Raw genomic sequence first — 17392 nt, 5'->3', positions numbered from 1 at the left:
GCTCTGTCAGGTTAAAGGGTGTGTACCAGGAATTCTCTCTGGGAAAGGCAAATTTGCAATTCTGACACTAAATTATGTAAGTAGGACACTTGGAGCCTTAATTTTATGGTAAGGCAGCCTCACAAAGCCTATTAAAGGGGACAGAAGGCTAACACACCCCACAGTTGTTGGGGCCCCGGGGTGCTGCCACCCCCCGTGGGGCTGGAGGAGGGTGGTGAGTGGGGGGCCTGCGCCCCGGGCGGTCTAGGGTACCTGGCTCTCACTGCCGTGCTGTTCCTGCAGGTCTCCGTGCCGCCGGTGCCGGTCCCTGGGGCAGAGGGGCCCAGAGCTGCCATGACGACGGGTGACTGCTGCCACCTCCCCGGCTCCCTGTGCGACTGCCCGGGGAGTGCTGCCCTCTCCAAGTCGGTGGAGGACTCCGACATCGGTCGCCCGCAGTACGTCACGCAGGTCACCGCCAAGGATGGACGGCTCCTCTCAACAGTGATCAAGGCACTGGGTGCGCAGAGGTAAGGCTGCTTCAGGGAAGGGGCTTGGGATGAGTGCATCTGTGCTTTTTTCCTCCTTTTTTTTTTTTTTGTGGCTCTAGAGGTAGAGGGAGACAACAAAGTCTTGTTTGTGAAGGAGTTTGCCGGGGCGCTAATATTGAGTGCGAATCCTCGTTAGCCAGATGCTTCCCAGGCCTGTGCTCTCTTTGCGGGAGCTCATCCCAGTCACATGTGCTGGTGGATTGGGTCTTGCACGTTCATCAAAACCCCCCAGGCCTGCAGCCGCTCCAGCATGAGATGGCACAGGCGGCCACTTGCCACGTGTCTCTACCAAGTCCGTGCTGAGCAGCAGTGAAGGTGGGACACTGTGCTAGCAAGGGCAGCATGCTGTTCATGGTGATGATTTAAGGGCTGAAAATGGAGCACAGCCCCTGTTCCAAGGTGGTCGTGGAGTAAAGGCATGGTGTCGGTCTGCAGCCCCAGGGAGACGAGGGTGTTTGTGTTGCAGGAGCTGCAGTGTCCAGCTATTGCTAGAGGGGATGTGTGGCAGCTTCACTTGCTCAGACTCTTCCTGATGTGACTTCTCATCATGTATTTTGAGCAGCTTCCAGAGCAGAGGACACTTGGCAGCATTGTTCAGTCTAGCTAGTGAGACCGGTCACATTTTGTGTTCAAATCCTGTCCGAACCTGTCTGAACAGATGTTATTTCTTTTAATTAATTTGGCCAAATGTTGATGAGGTCTGAAAGCAGTGACTGCAAACGTGGGGGAGGAAAGCAGGAAAACTTGATGAGAACTGAGGCAAATGTAATTGCTATATCTAGCAAACCTGGAGCAGGTCAATAAAAATGCAAGGGGAACTGAGCATGCCCTCTGACAACTGATAGGCTGGGCGAGAAGTTGTGTAACCCCTTAAAACTTGTGGAGGTGTAAAAATCGGGTGGGGAAGCTGCCTGGGATTACAGGTTAAAAAAAAAAAACAACAGAATTCCTCATGTGAGTGTCCTCATGTTCGTTCATTTTGGTGGTGGTGGATTTCAGTCTCTTCCTTGTCACCAGCACTTAGCAAAGCGAAGCCAGGAGCAGTGTGACTGTACTGGAAGGCTGAATTAGTGATATGGTCTCTACAGCCTGCTGGAAAACTGTGTATGAGGGTGTATCATGTGGGAGTGTGACCAGGCCCCTTTCCCCTCTGGATAGGAAAGAAAATGGACTCTGATAAGATTTTTTTTTTTTTTTTTTCCTTGCACTGTCAGCAAATTTTTTCCTTCTGGATTGTTTATTGGTAGCCAAGGTTATATTAATGCGCTGGAAACATGAAACTTCTCAAACAGGAAGAGAACAGATGAAATATCTTGCAGATGCTTTTCTTAGGAAATAACAGATGCATGACAGCACTGGTGGCTTGGGGTTTTTTTGATCTGTCCCTGTCACAAAGGCTGTGTGAGCGGACTGTAATTTTGTTGTTTTGATACAGATCTGATCTTTATGGCAGTAAAGGTTACAGAATTATCAAATAATTCAGATTGGAAAGGAATTCTAGAGGACATCTGGTCCAGCGTTCTTTCAGAGCAAGGCCAACTTCAAAGTTGGATCAGACTGCTCAGAGCCTTGTCTGATGCAGTTTCCAGTATCTCTGAGGATGGAGTTTCCACCACCTCTCTAGACTCCTGTTGCAGGGATTGTCCCGGCTGAAGAAGTCCCCTGAATGAAAGGCACGTGAAAATGAGGAGAGAACAAGGGACAGTGGTTCACCAGTGATGTTTAGCAGAGAGAAGGAGATGGTGCAGTGGGTGTATATTGCTTCACAGTCCTAAATATGATTAAAAAGTCCAATTGGGATGAAACCTGCTAAACATTGAGTTGAAAGTGGTAGAGATCTCCTGTGGTGCACCAGGAGAGGAGTCTTGCGTCTCCTTTAGTTAGCTAACGTGCACTTTCTTGCTGGCTCTTCTCTTCATGTCCCACCAATGTTTTTCCCCAGTACGCTCCTTTTCCTTGCAAGACAGAGAAACACAGTGCTCTTGCTTTCTATTTTGTCTGGTTGTGCAAACTAATGGAAGCAGTGCTACTGCTTTTGAAGATTTGCAGGTTGCTTTTTTTGACTGTTGTGTTGCAATTCCGCAAACTTCTTTTGCAGTCAGTTTTTTTTTTTTTTTTAAGTCAGAATAGCAGTGGAGTATGAACTGTGAGATGGGATCAGTGTGGCTTTTGTACTGTCAGCAATATGTGGAAAAAAGGTGATAGCTGATATAGCTCGCGTGGATTTCAAGAGGGCATGCAATAGGGCAAATGCAAATAAAGATGTTCCTTTCTCGCCTGCCCTCCCACCCCCAAATCTGTGCAACTTTGGATGTAAGAGAATGGTTGTTGTGTGAAATAAATGGCTGGTTGGAAGGTGGGAAAGAAGTGAGATACTAGTGAGTAGCTCGTTTTCATGGTCCAGGGAGGGTAGCCCTGCACTGGGCCTCTGCTGTCCAGCATTTTATTCCTAAATGATCTCGGTGAACAGCGAACACTGAAGAGATGTACTGAATTGCTGAGAATAGCAAACTTCAGTGTCTAGAGCCATTTGAGGTTTCTCAAGGAGCCCAAGACATTCTTGTTATGGGGCTGGCAGATGTGGCGCAGGGCTTCTAGGAAACCTATGCCTTTGGATGCCAGCTGGGATGCCCTTGGACCTAAAATGGTACTAGACGCCTGAGTTTAGGGAACAGAATGTTATTGGACATGACTGCAGGCTAAAATAATGGTTGCACTTCAGTGTGTAGTGCTGCAGATGAAGAACAATAGTCTGGGATTTACATATGTGTTCGCGGGTTTGAGGAAGGAAATCTTGGGCATGTGGCAGCTACGTGCAGCAGTGACCAAAAGGCAAGTAAGATACTAAGATTTAGGAAAGCAATGAAGAACAGAACACAGTCACTGCAAAAATCCCTGGTGTACCCACATCTTGAAAACTGTAGCTCTGGTCCCTGCAGCTCTAAAAGGATGTTTTAGAAATGCAAGAAGGAGAGGGAAGGGCAGTGAAGGTGATCAGAAAGGTGGATGTGTTTCTGTCTAAGGCATGACTGAATAGACTAGGACTCTCCTGCTTGTAAAAGAGGTGACTGAGCAGACTCTGGAGGTCTGTAAATCTGGGGGGTGTGGAAAACATTGTCTTTTACAGGACAAGAATTAGGGGATAGTACACAAAAGCAAATGAGAAGTTTCAAGTGAAAAGGACTTGGTTCTTTGTACAGCTAGAGAAAGTCCTTGCTACAGGAGGACACTGGATGCTCAGTTTATGTAGGCACAAAAAAATGACTTTAGTCTGTGATCAAAATTTGTTGCATGAATATCATCTGATAACACCTGAGTTAACGCTTGCTGGATGCTGGAGCAGTAGCACTAATAGTCCACAGTCAGCAGTGGCAGTTAGAAGCGTGAGGGAACATCTTGGGAGCAAATGGGTAGTTTGAGTGCAATCAGCAGTGCAGGCCTCCTGTGGGGAAGGTTGCAAGTGTCTCTGAAAGCATTTGATACTTCCCTTGATAAGCATCTCTGGTTCTGTGAGGTCCCAAGAGAGCAGATCTTGAGCATGATCAAAGAGATTTGATCTGTAGTTGAAAATTCTAGCCAAGGAGTGGTGAGAAGTGGTGGCTGTTGAAGCGCCAAGGCATTTCTGCAGCCAGTTAAAGGCCAGAATGCTGCAGAACAGTTCTCTGCGTGGCGGTGTGCAGATAGGATCCTGAGTGAGTTGCTGTGGGTTTGTATGCAGAGAACTTAGTTTGGGTGACTGCTTGCCATGAAGTATGTTGTGTCCTTGGAGAGCTGAGCTTCCAGGGTCAATGTAGTTGTGTCTTTAGCAGTAACTGCGTAAGGAACAGTGATATCTAAACCCAGGATGCAGAGGAGAAATGGGGTGAGAGTGGGTAGGCAGTCTGATAAATGTGACTCTGATTGCAAACCTCTTGAGCTGGCTCCGGGTGGCTGGGGGCACACTGCGACTAGTGTGGATCATCTGGCTTTGCTTTGGGCTTCTGGATTTGCATCAGTGCTTCAGGGTTGGTTTCGGGTCCAGCGTCAGCCTCTCTGCCCGCTGTGAGCGGAGCTGGAGACTGTGGGACATGTGCACTGTGGTCCCTTCAGTGGCCAACTGAGCTGGCCAGGCTGATGTGCCAGCTTCTCTTGGGTGTTGTGGTGCTCATCAACATAGCTTCCACATTTCACTGACCTAAAATGGCCTGGGCACCTCCATGCTCCCCTGTGACTGGTTTCTTGCTGCAGCAGGCTGCTTTGGAGAGTCACAGCACGCCTGGCATGCTCTGCCACATGCTGCCTGCTGTGCATGTGCCCTTCTGGGGCTTGGTGGGATCGGACCCCGTTCTCTGATGTGGCTGTATCGTTCTGCCTGCTCTGACCGTGATTTCATTCTGTTTGTCTGCCTCTTTAGTGATGGTCCCATCTGTCGAATCTGTCATGAAGGTGGAAATGGGGAGGGACTGCTTTCCCCGTGTGACTGCACAGGAACACTGGGCACCGTGCACAAGAGCTGCCTGGAAAAATGGTTGTCCTCCTCCAACACAAGTTACTGTGAGCTCTGCCACACAGAATTTGTTGTAGAGAGAAGACCGAGACCTTTGACAGAGGTACCGCTTTCTTCCCTCTTCACTTTTATTTCCTTACCATTTGAGAGGAAATTACTGATTTGCCCTACTGTCCTTGTGGTTCTTGCTGTCTCCTCCTCCTCGCAGTACCTTAGCACTCACAAAGAACAATTTGTTTAGAGAGATCAAGTCTCTTATCAGACCAAGTGACATAGTTGCAAAAATGCAGTAGCGATGTTTGGGGCAACTCTTACCTGTGAACCCCCTACATGCTACCTACCAGTGACAGGCTGTAGGACTACAGAAAACATTGCACTTGTAGATATACTTTGACACCTGAGCATTAAAACGCAGAGGTCACCGCATGACCAACTGAAATATGAAGCACTCAGAAATATTCTTTTCTCCTGCTAGTTTTAATCTTATCTCACAGTGTTGCATTAGTGCAGCTTCCTTGCATGTGACTTTCTTGTCAAGTTCTGCTCTGAAAAGTGAGATGTGGCGATTGCTGATACTGTTCATAAAAGACCTGTCCTCCCTTGGCTGATATTGTGTGCATCAAAGCCTTTGGGTCCTGCTCCTTCCTGCTTAGCTGTGGTGCCCTGCTGCTGCCCTGTATTCCCCCCAGTCAAAGGAGAAAGCAGGACATGGCTCAGCCAGTCCTTATGTTCCTCTTTGCCTTGACTGTAGGGGGACCAGCTTCCTGGTGGGTCCATCAGCCTCCCAGAGTTGGAAGGTACAATCCAGGCTCTGGCTGGTGGGTTGGTTTGGTTTTGTTTTGTTTCTTTTTATCACAAGGCTTTCTTCGTTCCCCTGTTTAGGCAATCTGCTGTGCTCACATTTCAGACTTCCTTTGGCCCCCAAAGTTCATAGCAGCTGCCTGTAATGAAGGCCTTTACATGTGGGGAACAAGGGCAGCTTGAACTAGGCCATCTTCTGACCTCAGAATTCAAGTGTACATCCCCAAAGAGGAATAAGTAAATCAGTGAGTTACAGCACAAAAGGCTGTAATGGTTTGTTTTAGAATACGGTTTGTTTTAATCTGTCTAAATACATGAGTTGTGTTGGCAGGTGAGCAGGTGATGTTTATGGCTACTGTTTCTGATGGTGCTGCAGGACCACGTAGGAGGGTGTTGCTGGCACACCTGAGGTCCAACCTGGAAGATCGAAGCAAGGCCCTGCTGCTCTTGCTGCCCGCATGCCGTTCAGATCCCATTCACTGCCTGTAAAACTGCAGGCAGGCTCTTCCCTGTGTCAGCTTGCTGCGAGGTTGGGCTTGGGTGTTCATTAAATACAATGTGCAACTGCAGAGAAGCATCAGTCTGCAGGTGGGGATTGACAGTTAACAATTTTGGGAGCCCCCCCAGTCCTGCAGCCATCAGCAATGAGAGAAGTGGGAAAGCGTCGTCTGGAGCCACCACTGCAAATACTCCACTTCTTTGTGTGTGCCCTGTCCCTGCATGGTTTTTCATCACATGCCCCCCTGGCTGTATTTGGACTATGGCACGTAGCTCTGGTTTTTGTTTTAGAAGTTACTTTTCCTGTTGATAGCATTTCAGACCAATGCAAAGCAGTGCTGCTGCACTGTTGTCCGTGAGGCTGCAGGAGGAGGTTTGTGAGCTGATTCTTAACAACAGACTCCTGTTACCTGCCAGCTATCCAAGGTTTGTTGGTGCCTGCCACCAGAAGTGTATGTGTGGGGAGGCGGGGCTTAATTCTGTTTGTAACTGTGACTGCTCTTGTCTGCTGTCTCCTTCCCCTTGCTCCATCAGTTAGACTAAAACCGAGTCACAACTGGAATTCTAAGTTGCTTTTCCCACCTCTGTTTCCATTCCCATCAATTCTAGAGGTTATTTCCCTTCCCACCTCCCTCTGGAAACGATACCTGCCCCCTCCTCCTTCCTGCAGTCCCCAGCTCTCCTTCCCACACTCCCATCTCCTCTGGGTGCCCAGTGAGCCTTGGAGGAGAAAAGAGCCCCCCAGCTGGGGAAGCATTGAAGCTTCAGTTTGGCAAATTCATACTCAGTTGTAATGATTGTTTAATTTACAACTGACTGTCATTGACTTCACAGCCCCAGACAGAAAAAGGCTTTAGACTACAGTGCTAAACCAAACCATGTATTTAGCAAAGCAATTTGTAAAAGAGCATTACATCAGTGGTTAGTGCTGTCTGTGTCTTACTGCTTTTCTCCCAGCTGCTAAAACATATAAAATGGCTCTTTGACCAAAAACTCTCAAATGGTTGTTTCGGAGGTTGAAAACCACTGCTTTAAAACATTTGGGAAGGGCTGTATCTTGGCTTTGAGGACACACTGCAGGCAAGCCCAGTCAGTAACAGTGAGTTTGCTAGGGCTTATGCGGGCCAAAATTTTGAGTGCAGGTTTCAGATGTTTTAGCTTAAGAGCTAGTAAAGTATTCATGCCCAGAAACAAACATGTGGAAGTGCATTTAGCCATAGTTCACAGATGCTGTAGCACCTCATAACAAGTACAGGCTTAGAAAACTGCATACTTGAATAAAATCTCAAAGACCAGTGTATATTGGAGGAGTTTCTCCTCTGACATTGACGTCTGTGCCTCCAGCAGGCAAGAGGAGCTGGCTGGGACAGTGCAACAGGAAAGTCATGGGTCCTCTGTGCACCTTCTTGTTTGTACTCCAGGGTGGATGAGTGAGCAGCCTGGGACAATCAAATTTTAATTCCTGTTGAAATCTGTGAAGAGCCTCTCTGAACTAGAGCCTGTAAGGGTATGGTGACCAACAAGCAATCTTTGAGCTTTGAGAGGTGATGGGTGGGCAGCATTTAATGAGCTTCAAATGCAAGAGAAATGCCACTGTGTTTTCAGAGAGGAATAGACCCTTCAAGCCATTACTGATAGCTGTCGAAGGCTTTGGGATGTGAATTATTTGTTACTTGTCGTGTTTGGGGACTGTCTGTGAGCACAGCAAAGGGGATGATCTGCCCTGTTGTGGTGCCTCCTGTGTTTGCTGGGGGAACAGCTTGCATAAAGTGCCGTTAGTGCCTTGTGAGTTTGCAGGCTGGTAAACACTTGATGAAAAGTTGCCACTTAGCTGGTGAGAGTGATCCCTGCCGTAGAGCAGAGTCTAACGTGCAGCTCACCATCGTCATGCAGCCCTAGAGTGAGTCCCTTGCCTGCAGTTCATTGGCAGCAAGCTTTTTCCCTGGCTTGAGGAGCAGCCTGTAGCCTGGTTTAATAAATCCCATGGTAGCAGCCTGCTCTTGCTCTTTCTCAGGGGCCAGCAGCGCTTCCCCACCACGTGATGGAGTGCTGCAGTCCGGTACAAGCTGCACTGAGCAGCGTGTGTGCTGTGGCCGAGGCACGTGGGTGGGTGTGCTGGGTCTCCATGCAGCGCGGTTCAGCTGATCAGCATGTGCACTGCATACCTGGCACGTCACGGGCGGAGGGCTCCTGCTAGAGTGAAATGGCTCACCTGGCTGGAAAGACGGCCTGTTTTTGTTGTACTACTTCCACCATGCTGTAAAATGCTCTGATCCCTGCCTGGAGTCTGCAGAAAATGTCCTGGAGGTCAGTTTCTCGTTTTCTTTGGGAGTTGTTAGAACCACTCGGAGCTTCTGCACCACCAAAATCTGTGCTTGTCAGAAGTAGCGACAATGAGTGTGCTTCACCATGTGATGTTTGCTTGGGCTCTTTGTTCACTGAGAGGCCAACTTACAGAACTTGGCTGCTTTCAGAAGCGCGCCTGCTGTTAGCAGAGGCTCTGCCCTTAGCGCAGAGCCCTTCTGAAAGAGCTGATAACCACTTTGCCAGCTTGCTGGCACTTTCTGTTAATACCCTCTGTCTGCAGTCTGGTGTAATCTCATCCCCACACCAGATTGGGCCAAAGCTCTTCACTAACTACTTTTGGGAAGCGTCATCCCCAAGTTGTTCATCTGTTTCTGAGAAGAGGGCTAGGGAAAGAGGCTGCTTAGTCATTTAAAAATTACACGCTTCCCTCAGCCTTCTTATCTGAGAAATTCTCTGCTCCTTTGTTGTGGGGAGCAGAGTGTTTTGAAACTTTTGGGGAAGTGATGCTCATGTGTGAGTGCGCTGTTTATTAGGTCTGATAAAAATCTGCTGTTCACCAAGTAAAACTGGGAAGTCAAAATAGAAATGAGCGAGCAGAGGAGGATAAATGGGATGGAGACTAGGACTGGGAACGATGCGGGAGCATGCTTTGTGGCAGTGGTGTTGATAAAAGGGCCTGTCCCAGGTGTGAAAGGCTATCCAGGCATCCTAGCTCTCTTCTGCTGTCACGTGGCCACCGTGAAACCCGCAAGAGAACTAGGTGACACACTACCTGCTCATGTTGGTCCTCACAGGAGAAAGCAGCTAGCTCTTGCTGTTTGCTCTGCTGTGTCCTACCTTTCCAGCCTGGGGAGATGTAGAGCTGCTCGTAGTGGCTGTGGTGGTCACTGGTCAGCACAGCCAATCTCCGTGGGAATGGGCCATCAGCCCCATGAAAAACTAGCTCTGTCTATGTGTGTTTGAAGAGCCTTTAGAAGGAGAGAGGCTGAGAGTTGACTGTGGACTGGAGGAGGCGTTTTGGCAAGCGCTGTGGGGAAGCTATGTGGTCGAGTTGAAATGCTTCTGCGGAAACTGCAGAAAGTTCTTGAAAGTCAGGAAATGCCACAACCAATATTGCCTTAGTTTTTTCTTCAGCCCTCTCGTATATCTGCATTACAGTGTGGTCTCTACGTGGTCACAGACTGCGTTTTCCAGGATCAGTGCATGGGTGAAAGATGCCCACTAGCTAACCTTGTTTATCTCACTGTGTTGTGTGGTTGTGTGCTCTTGTATCCCTGCTCACAAGACAAAATTATTCATTTCCCCATGGGCTTCTGTGGGGTACTTATTGCTGTGATATCCGAGCACTTCACAAACAGTAATGTAATTTTGCAGCCTCCTTTACGGAGGGAAGACAGCAACCTTGTTCAGTATGGATTAAAGAGAATTTTTTAATAGAATTGTATTTTTATTTTCTTTAAGCAGCCATTTATTTATGTTGTGGTCTGTCAGCATCAAAAATAGTAACAGTGTTCGCTGCCAGTGTGCCTGATCTCTGAACCGGGAGTGGGGGACTCATCTGAGCCCGGAGCGAGCTCTGGCAGCCACGGGCTGGCCCATGGGTGCAGGGAGGATATCTTCTGCAGTTCAGCCTAGTTCAGTTATTTTTTTTTTTAACTAAGCAGCTGGTTGAAATCTGAAAAAAAACCATGAAAGGCTTTTGTTAGCTGTTACGCTGTGAGATTGATGGGCTGAGTGCTTTTTTGGGGGCATGTTTTGAACCACTGCAGGTGAAGATGGAGAGTTGAACTGCAGTCGCAGCCGCCTGGGGAGGGTCTGTAGCCAGAGGTGCAGGATGCTGCCACGCTGGAGCCTGTTGCTGTGAAAGGGGAAAGTGGCTTCTGCTTGGCTCTCTGAAATGGTCTCCAGCACAAGAGGGTTGTGGACTGGGGCTCTCAAGTGAGGAGCATGTCCCCAGCAGAGAACAAGATGGCCAAGCCTTGAAGAGGGATGGTTTTCCGGTATTTGACTTTCTTACATCAATGTTAGTTTAATGTGCATCCATGTGTTTACAGGGAAGTGATGCAAAAAGTGCAAAATGCATTTCTATGTTACCTGGAAGACTTCAGCAGTAGGTATTTAGAGGAAATGTTTAAACCATAAGTTGCAGTGCATACAGCTTTCCCGGAACAGGTAGTTTCCTCTTTGGTCCAATAATGTTAAGCACAGAAAATGCAGAGTTACTGCATAGGATTCATCTTCAGGAAACATCTGTATCTTTGCTGTCCAGAGCATTGTAGAAGAAGGAGCGTAGGCCTTTGGAAATGAAGCATTGCTTCAGTCTAGACAGCTCTTTCTCCCAGGCCACGGATGGTCAGACAGTTCTCTAGGCAGGGTTGGGTTTATTTGCCCTAACTTTTTACACCTTAAATTTGCCTCAGCCAAACCTTGTTCTTTACAGACCTGTAGTCTATGGAGAGAAGGAAATGCCTTTTGTGATCAATTAATTTCTGCCTCCTTAGAAACCTAAGTTAGGATGGGTCACCTTGTCTGGAGGTGCCTGCTTCCTTCTGGCTCTAGGAGGACCAAGGTAAGTGCTGTTACAGGCAGCTCATTGTACGAATCTAAATATCCCCCCCTCTTAGTGTTCTCCCTTCCACGTAAACTCGTTTCTTTGGTCTGCGGCTAAATCCATCACAAACCTATTTTCTCTTACGAAGTGCTCTCTTCGCTGAAGATGCTTTGTCCTCTAGGATTTCAGGCAGAACTGCATGGATTGAGACATTTGGTACTGTATTGGATGTGTTGTGTATTTCTAGAAAGCGTTATGCAGGGTGATGCTGTGGCTTTGTTTCTGCGGCTCCTGGTCTTCTCCCTGGCTGCAGCCCGCTGCCTACAACGTGAGGTGGGAACACGGGTCGGTCCGTGTTTTGTATGCCTGAGCCCACTCCTGCCCGTTTGCCCTCTGCTTTCCCAGGTTACCAGCAAAAGTATTTCCTTTCCATGGCCGCCTTGTTTTGTGTATTCTGCTGTGGCACTGACCTTCTCATTTCTCTTTTCAATTCATTAACCGCTTGTAAAGTGTTTTAACTTTAACCTGTTGTTAATTTTGTCCCCTCTGAGTGTTTCTAAATGGGAAACACCATCTCTGCTGCCCAGATTCCCATTTCAGGCCATCTGCCCATGCTGTGAGTCAGCTCTGGTTTCCCATCTCCTTTGGCCTGCACTGCCTACTCAGCCTGGCGCAATCCTGGCATTGGGCAATCAGCGCCGTGGGTCTGTGCCGAGCAGCCGAGGTCTCTGCGCGGAAATGTCCCGGGCTGGCAGCTCGGGCAGGTGTCAGAACAGCAGCTGTTTAATCCCAGCAAAATGTCAGTCCATGTTAAAGAGGAAGGATGTATTTTTGTCCACACATCATGTAAATCCTAGGGAGAGGAACCTAGGGGTTACAGGACTCAGCTCTGGGAGTGGGCATGAGTTTCTGGTGCTGAGGCCAAGGCTCTGGCTTTGCTAAAATTACCAGGATGTCGAAAGCCAACATATCCTGATGGTAAAAGCTAATGAGTGTTATGCATGACTTGTTTGTAATGCTTCCCTAAGCATTTAATACCTTTGCTAAAGAAAAACTCATTTGAGACAGCTCAATAATTCAAAAAAAGATTGCTCTGGTGGATTAGTCACCACTGGAGCAGTTTAGCCACACCCTTTGTTCCCATATTTCTGTCCTTGCAAGCAGGTCTCATGATGGAACCCCAAGAAAATTCTGCTTCCATGTCTTCAGTGCTGGTGCTTTCCTGCAATATAAGTGTTAACATGCTTTATTGAAAAATGGCAGCTTTAGTAATATCTGCATGTCCCTATGCCTCTGCAAAACAGCTCCTTCCAAGGGTAGTATGCAGTACAGGAGACTGCAAGTTTTTTGCTCCTACTGTTTTTCTTTGTGTTTTATTATGCAGGTTTGATTAAAAGATGCTTATTTTTCACTGACTGCTAATAGTTTTGGTTCACTTAAGCTGGGTATTTTATATAGGTCAGTGGATTTTTTTTTTTTTTTTTTTTTTTGTCTCATAAGGAAAGTGTGACTTCCAAACACAACTGTCGCCTGCAACAAAGCGTGTTTGAAATTCTCAGAGATGTTTGCTTGGCTGTTTAGGTCACGCTGGAGTATGGTGGCTGTTTAGGACACCTCCTGTGGGTCTGCCACGTGCAGTCTTTCTGCTCTCACTAGCCTCCCGTACCTCCGTAACTGTGGGAGGTGCTGCTGGGACGTCTCTGGTACAAGCGAAGTGAGGTTTGCAGGGAGCAATGGTGATATTCTTATTACTCCTGCTTACGTTATTAGGAAAAGAAGTTTTGCCTCTGGGCGCAGAGCCCAGTGCAGTGATCGCTGCCCCCCCTCCAGTTCAGAGAACTGAGATGTGATGTCAGCTCTCCCCCACCCTTCTCCAGCCTTATCTTCCTCGCAGACAGACTTTTTTCTTTGCTTTCCTTGAACTCTTCTGCTGAACTTGCTGCACTGTTCTGTCTTGTCTGTGCTCCTCTACCCCCTTCCCCAGCTTGTGTCTCTCCTTTCTCAGTGCAAGCCTATGTTAGACTCCTGTATCTAGTGGAAAACAAATCACTCTTGGCTCCTGCCGAGTCCCATTCCTCTCTCATCTTTTCCTTTCTCTCTGTTTGCATTTGCTGTCTGGAGATGCTGTTCTCAGATCCCACCCTAGATCCTCTTGGTATTTCTCTGTGCAGTCCCTGGCACTGCTCTGCAAACCTGGAATGGCCTCTTTGGGGCCAAAACTGGAAATACTTCATCCCTGTGCTCTTGGCACTTACCAGCGCCAGTCTCTTCCTTACATGTCCATCTTCACCACTTTGTCCAGCCCTGTCTGTGCCCTGAGGATCTAGAGGACCTGCTACCAGTGGGGTTTCTCTGGGGTGCAGCTGCTGGTGGTGCTGTGATCTCATATTTGTGCATGTCGTGGTGCGGCATTTCCCATGGTGACACCAACCACAGAGGCACCTGCTGCTGTGTAGGAGAGTGTCCAGGTGACCTGCAGCACTGCTTGGGTTAGTTACTCTCCTGTCCACTGTTTCTAGCACTCCTGCGCCCCTTGCTCTCCTTGGGTCAGCCCAGTGCCCTGTGCTTCCCGGTGGCTGGAGCTGGGCTGAGTGCATCGGAAAGGCTCTCATGCCCATACAAGGAGAGATTCAGCTTGTTGAGGTTCATGGAGCATCAACAGCAGGCAGTTGCACAGTGGGGAAAGGAGGATGAGGAGGGGTAACTTTGCTCTGCAGCATTTAACTGCTCTGCTTGAAGGGCTTGGAGCGTTTGTGGGTCTTGGCTTCCTGAACTCTGAGTACTCTGTTAGAAAACATCCCTCCCCACCTTGGTAAAGGAAACAGGACCATCCTGCTGGGGCTGCCCATGAGGCTTGGTGGCCTGCAAGGAGGTTTTGGTGGACACCCAGGGAAGGGATGTGACAGTCTTTCTTCTGAAGCTGTGTTTTTTGATTCGACATGTTTCTCAGGGCAGGGACAGGGCTAATTGTACTGCTGTGAATCAAGGTCATGTTTTTCTTTCTGGGTTACGTGGCCAGGCACCATATCAGCAGTGAAAGGAAAATTAACAGGCGCCTGAGCAGCCATAGGCTAATTATTTGGTGGACAGAAAGGACACAGGATGTTTTGTAATGCAGCTGGCTTTACACAGCCAAATGCTCCTGTTTTTGCTGCGGCTTACTGTAGCTGTGAAGCACATGGGAAGCTTCGTGGCAGGGTCAGCTGGTAAGATTGGCAGGTCACGCTGGTCCTGAACGGTGCTCACCAGAGCGGGTGGTCCACCTGCGAGACTGGGAGAGACCCAAGCACATGCTGGCTGGAGACTGCTGGTCCCACAGGTGCTGGTACTGCACTGCGCTGATCCCACTTGGGATGGGACTGCCATCAGCTGGCACGTGAATGCTGCATGCAATGTGTTTTATGAAACAGGGGCCGATAGCTCACAGCCATGTACATTTTGCAACACGAGTGAGCTGTAAAGATCAATGAAAGCTTATTCTAAAACACCCATTTGTAACCTCCCAGAAAGACTGCAAGGTGCTGAGCGGTGCTGGGAGAGTCCTGCATCAGGCCATTCCCCTTGGTCCCAAGTGGCAGAATGCAGCCGACCTCCGAGACATGCAGAGTAGCAGGTGCTGGGATGGACTGTCTGGGAGACTGCTCTGTTATACTTTGAGCTCTGCTCTTGGCTTCCAGAGGAGCTGATGATGTCCTGGTGCCTTTTTCTGCATTCCCTCCTGCCTTCTGTCACCTGGGGCTCACCCTAGTTTGATGGGCACTGCAACACCCAAAGATCAGATAGTCATCATCCCATAGCCCTGCCGTGGGTCCAAGAAATGAGCTCCCTTCCACAACCCTGCTGATCCCAGTAGAAAAAACATTTGGGAAAGCCTCAGAATCGTGCTGGAAGACAAAGAAATATGGTGGTACCCAGAATAACTTCTTGTTGCACAAGCAGAGAGAGGTGGTTTCCAGCAGGGGCCCAGCTCATAGCTGAAGTGGGCAGCAAGCATGCCAGCCCCCTTAGTCTCACGCATGATTGCAGCATGGAAGCAATTGTTTTTTGACTTGGCCTGGAAGAAGGCCAAGTTGTGCTTTTGTTGCTTTCCCATGTTTACTTGATAGTTTTCCCTACAAAAATTGTTTAATCTGACTGACCACTTTTTGGATTGTTTGCAAAGTTTATTTTAAGTTCCGTATGCACTAATGTGCTGCTGTGCCAGAAACCCTGCGCCCTTAGGGTGGCTTATTGTATTCTTTTTTTACTGTGTCAGTGCGTATTGGCAAAGTAAATCAACTACTTCAAAAGGAAATTAATTTGCTTCCTGCCTTTACGTGTTTGGCTCCCATTTTAGGGAGGAAGAAGGATTTTCAAAGGTCACAAGGAATATAAATAGAATAAGAAGCAGTAGAATACCTATCTGCCTTCAGTCCCTGAGTTTCTTATTGTATGAGGGTCAAAAGTGACCCAAGATGTCCTCTTACAGGGGACGGGGTGCTCTGGGATTGCTAGAGGGATGTTGGCCCAGTCAGGGTAATTCAGCATTCACCTGAGTGCTGTGTAGCTGGGGCAGCCCCGTGCTGGCTGGAGTAGGGAGAGCCAGGCGCATGGCCGGGGGTTCAAACGATGGGCCTGCCAATGCACTGTTTGTAGGAGCAGCTTTACTGCGTAGATGAGTTGCCGTCCACCCTCGCTTCCTGTTAGGGTTGCTCAGGACTGCGTGTGTGGTCCTTATCTTCCCCACGCAGCTCATCACCACTAATCTCCTCTGCAGAGCCACACAAGGGGTGACTTGCAGGTCTGCCTCCCTTCTCCCAGCTCCTCCTGTCCAAACCACAGTTGTGGCTGCTCTGAAATTTCCTTCTGGCTGTCTGGCCATCAAGTTGTGCTCAGAATGGCTTTAAAAATGCTTCTGACTTGTCCTCTGTTATTGCAGGAGCATTACTCGGTCCCCAGATCTGTCTGTGCTCTTCAGCTCCCAGCTTGCTCTCTAGCTTCACTTTTTCTTGCTCTGTTTGGGTTTCTCAGATGCGTCACATCTCTAAAATACCTTGCTTATCAGTCCTCCCAGCTGAAATTCCTGGCCAGGCTCTTATCTGTTGCTGCAGCATCCTCTCCTCCATTCTTGGCCAGCTCAGTGTCCCATCGCAGGTGTCTGCAGAGCATGCTGCTACTGTGGCTCTGACCACCCCAGCCACGTTGCTGTTCCTTGCCCGCATTTGCCATCTCCCCCTTCTCTTTCCCATTTCACCAAAAGTTGTCTGCACTTCTCATCCTGTCCTCACCCCTCTGCTGTGTCTCGCTGTATATCCCTCATGTTAGACTCTCTCCATAGTTAAATCTGCACTAACTTGTGTGCACCCTTCCATGCTCCTCTTCTGGGCCAACACTTTGCTTGTCTTTCTGGCCAGCCATGTCCTCAGGTTGCCTGTTGCCTGTGTTTTGCCCGGTGTGGTCTCATTAATTTCTTGCATACCTACCACCACCCCTTCTGTATTGCTATTTAAACTGTAGTTTCCCCTGTAGGGAAGGAGCTTTGTGTGCATAGCTCTCAGATGGGTCCCTTTTCATGCTTCCTGTTCAAAAGTGGGCACCCTACTCCAAGTCTGGAAGTAGGACGTGCCTGCCTGGCCCTGGCTGCCTTGCGAATATTCCCTTCCCTGCTCTGACTGTGCCTTTTTGATCATGTTCTCCAATTTTTTTTTTTTTGAGAAAAAAAATCCTAAATGAGACCAGCGGCCCTCATGCAGGAAAGAAGGGAAGGATCCAGCAGCCCAGCATACAGAACTCCCAGTAAAAATGTGCTGTAACAATTTTGGGTATTGGTAGAAACCACAGCTGCTTGCTGTTCTAAAAAAGGAAAGGAAAGGCTGAAAATAGCATAATCCCAGGAAAACTAGAATAATTGCTGTTGTTGAAGTCAAGTATCTAAAATGAACCCACACTGGAAGCAAGTCAGGACTCCTAAAAGTAGTGAATGTTTTGAGATCGCCTGTTGAGGGAAACCTGCCTGCAACAGAGCTGCATTTTTTCTGCAACCTGCTAATTTTTGAGAGCTGCAAGAGAGAAGCACTTGCAAAGCCTCTTATTAACACAGAGCAAAGTGCAGTAACCTCCACTGTGATGGATCACTTACTGCCTGGGAGGCAAGAAAGCAAGCCTGAAAATGGGAAGGGATACACATTCTAGTGTATCTGTCGGTAGGTCTCATCTGCCTGTAACGTGGTGGCCAGCAGA

General features: G+C 48.4%; 1 protein-coding gene across 1 annotated transcript in view; it reads left to right on the top strand.

Annotated features, from left to right (window-relative positions):
* MARCHF2 (membrane associated ring-CH-type finger 2) overlaps positions 1 to 17392 on the top strand; it is a 38139-nt gene that overhangs the window by 12676 nt on the left and 8071 nt on the right. Inside the window, exons 2-3 of the mRNA XM_075524346.1 lie at positions 283 to 509; positions 4924 to 5119. Coding sequence (XP_075380461.1) covers positions 334 to 509; positions 4924 to 5119 — 372 coding nt within the window. The 5' untranslated portion in view covers positions 283 to 333. The remainder of the gene's footprint in view (positions 1 to 282; positions 510 to 4923; positions 5120 to 17392) is intronic.

The sequence above is a fragment of the Mycteria americana genome, chromosome 24, assembly GCF_035582795.1.
Source record: "Mycteria americana isolate JAX WOST 10 ecotype Jacksonville Zoo and Gardens chromosome 24, USCA_MyAme_1.0, whole genome shotgun sequence".
NCBI lineage: Eukaryota > Metazoa > Chordata > Aves > Ciconiiformes > Ciconiidae > Mycteria > Mycteria americana.
Note: the sequence above shows the minus strand (reverse complement) of the source record. Positions and strands in the feature narration are given on the sequence as shown.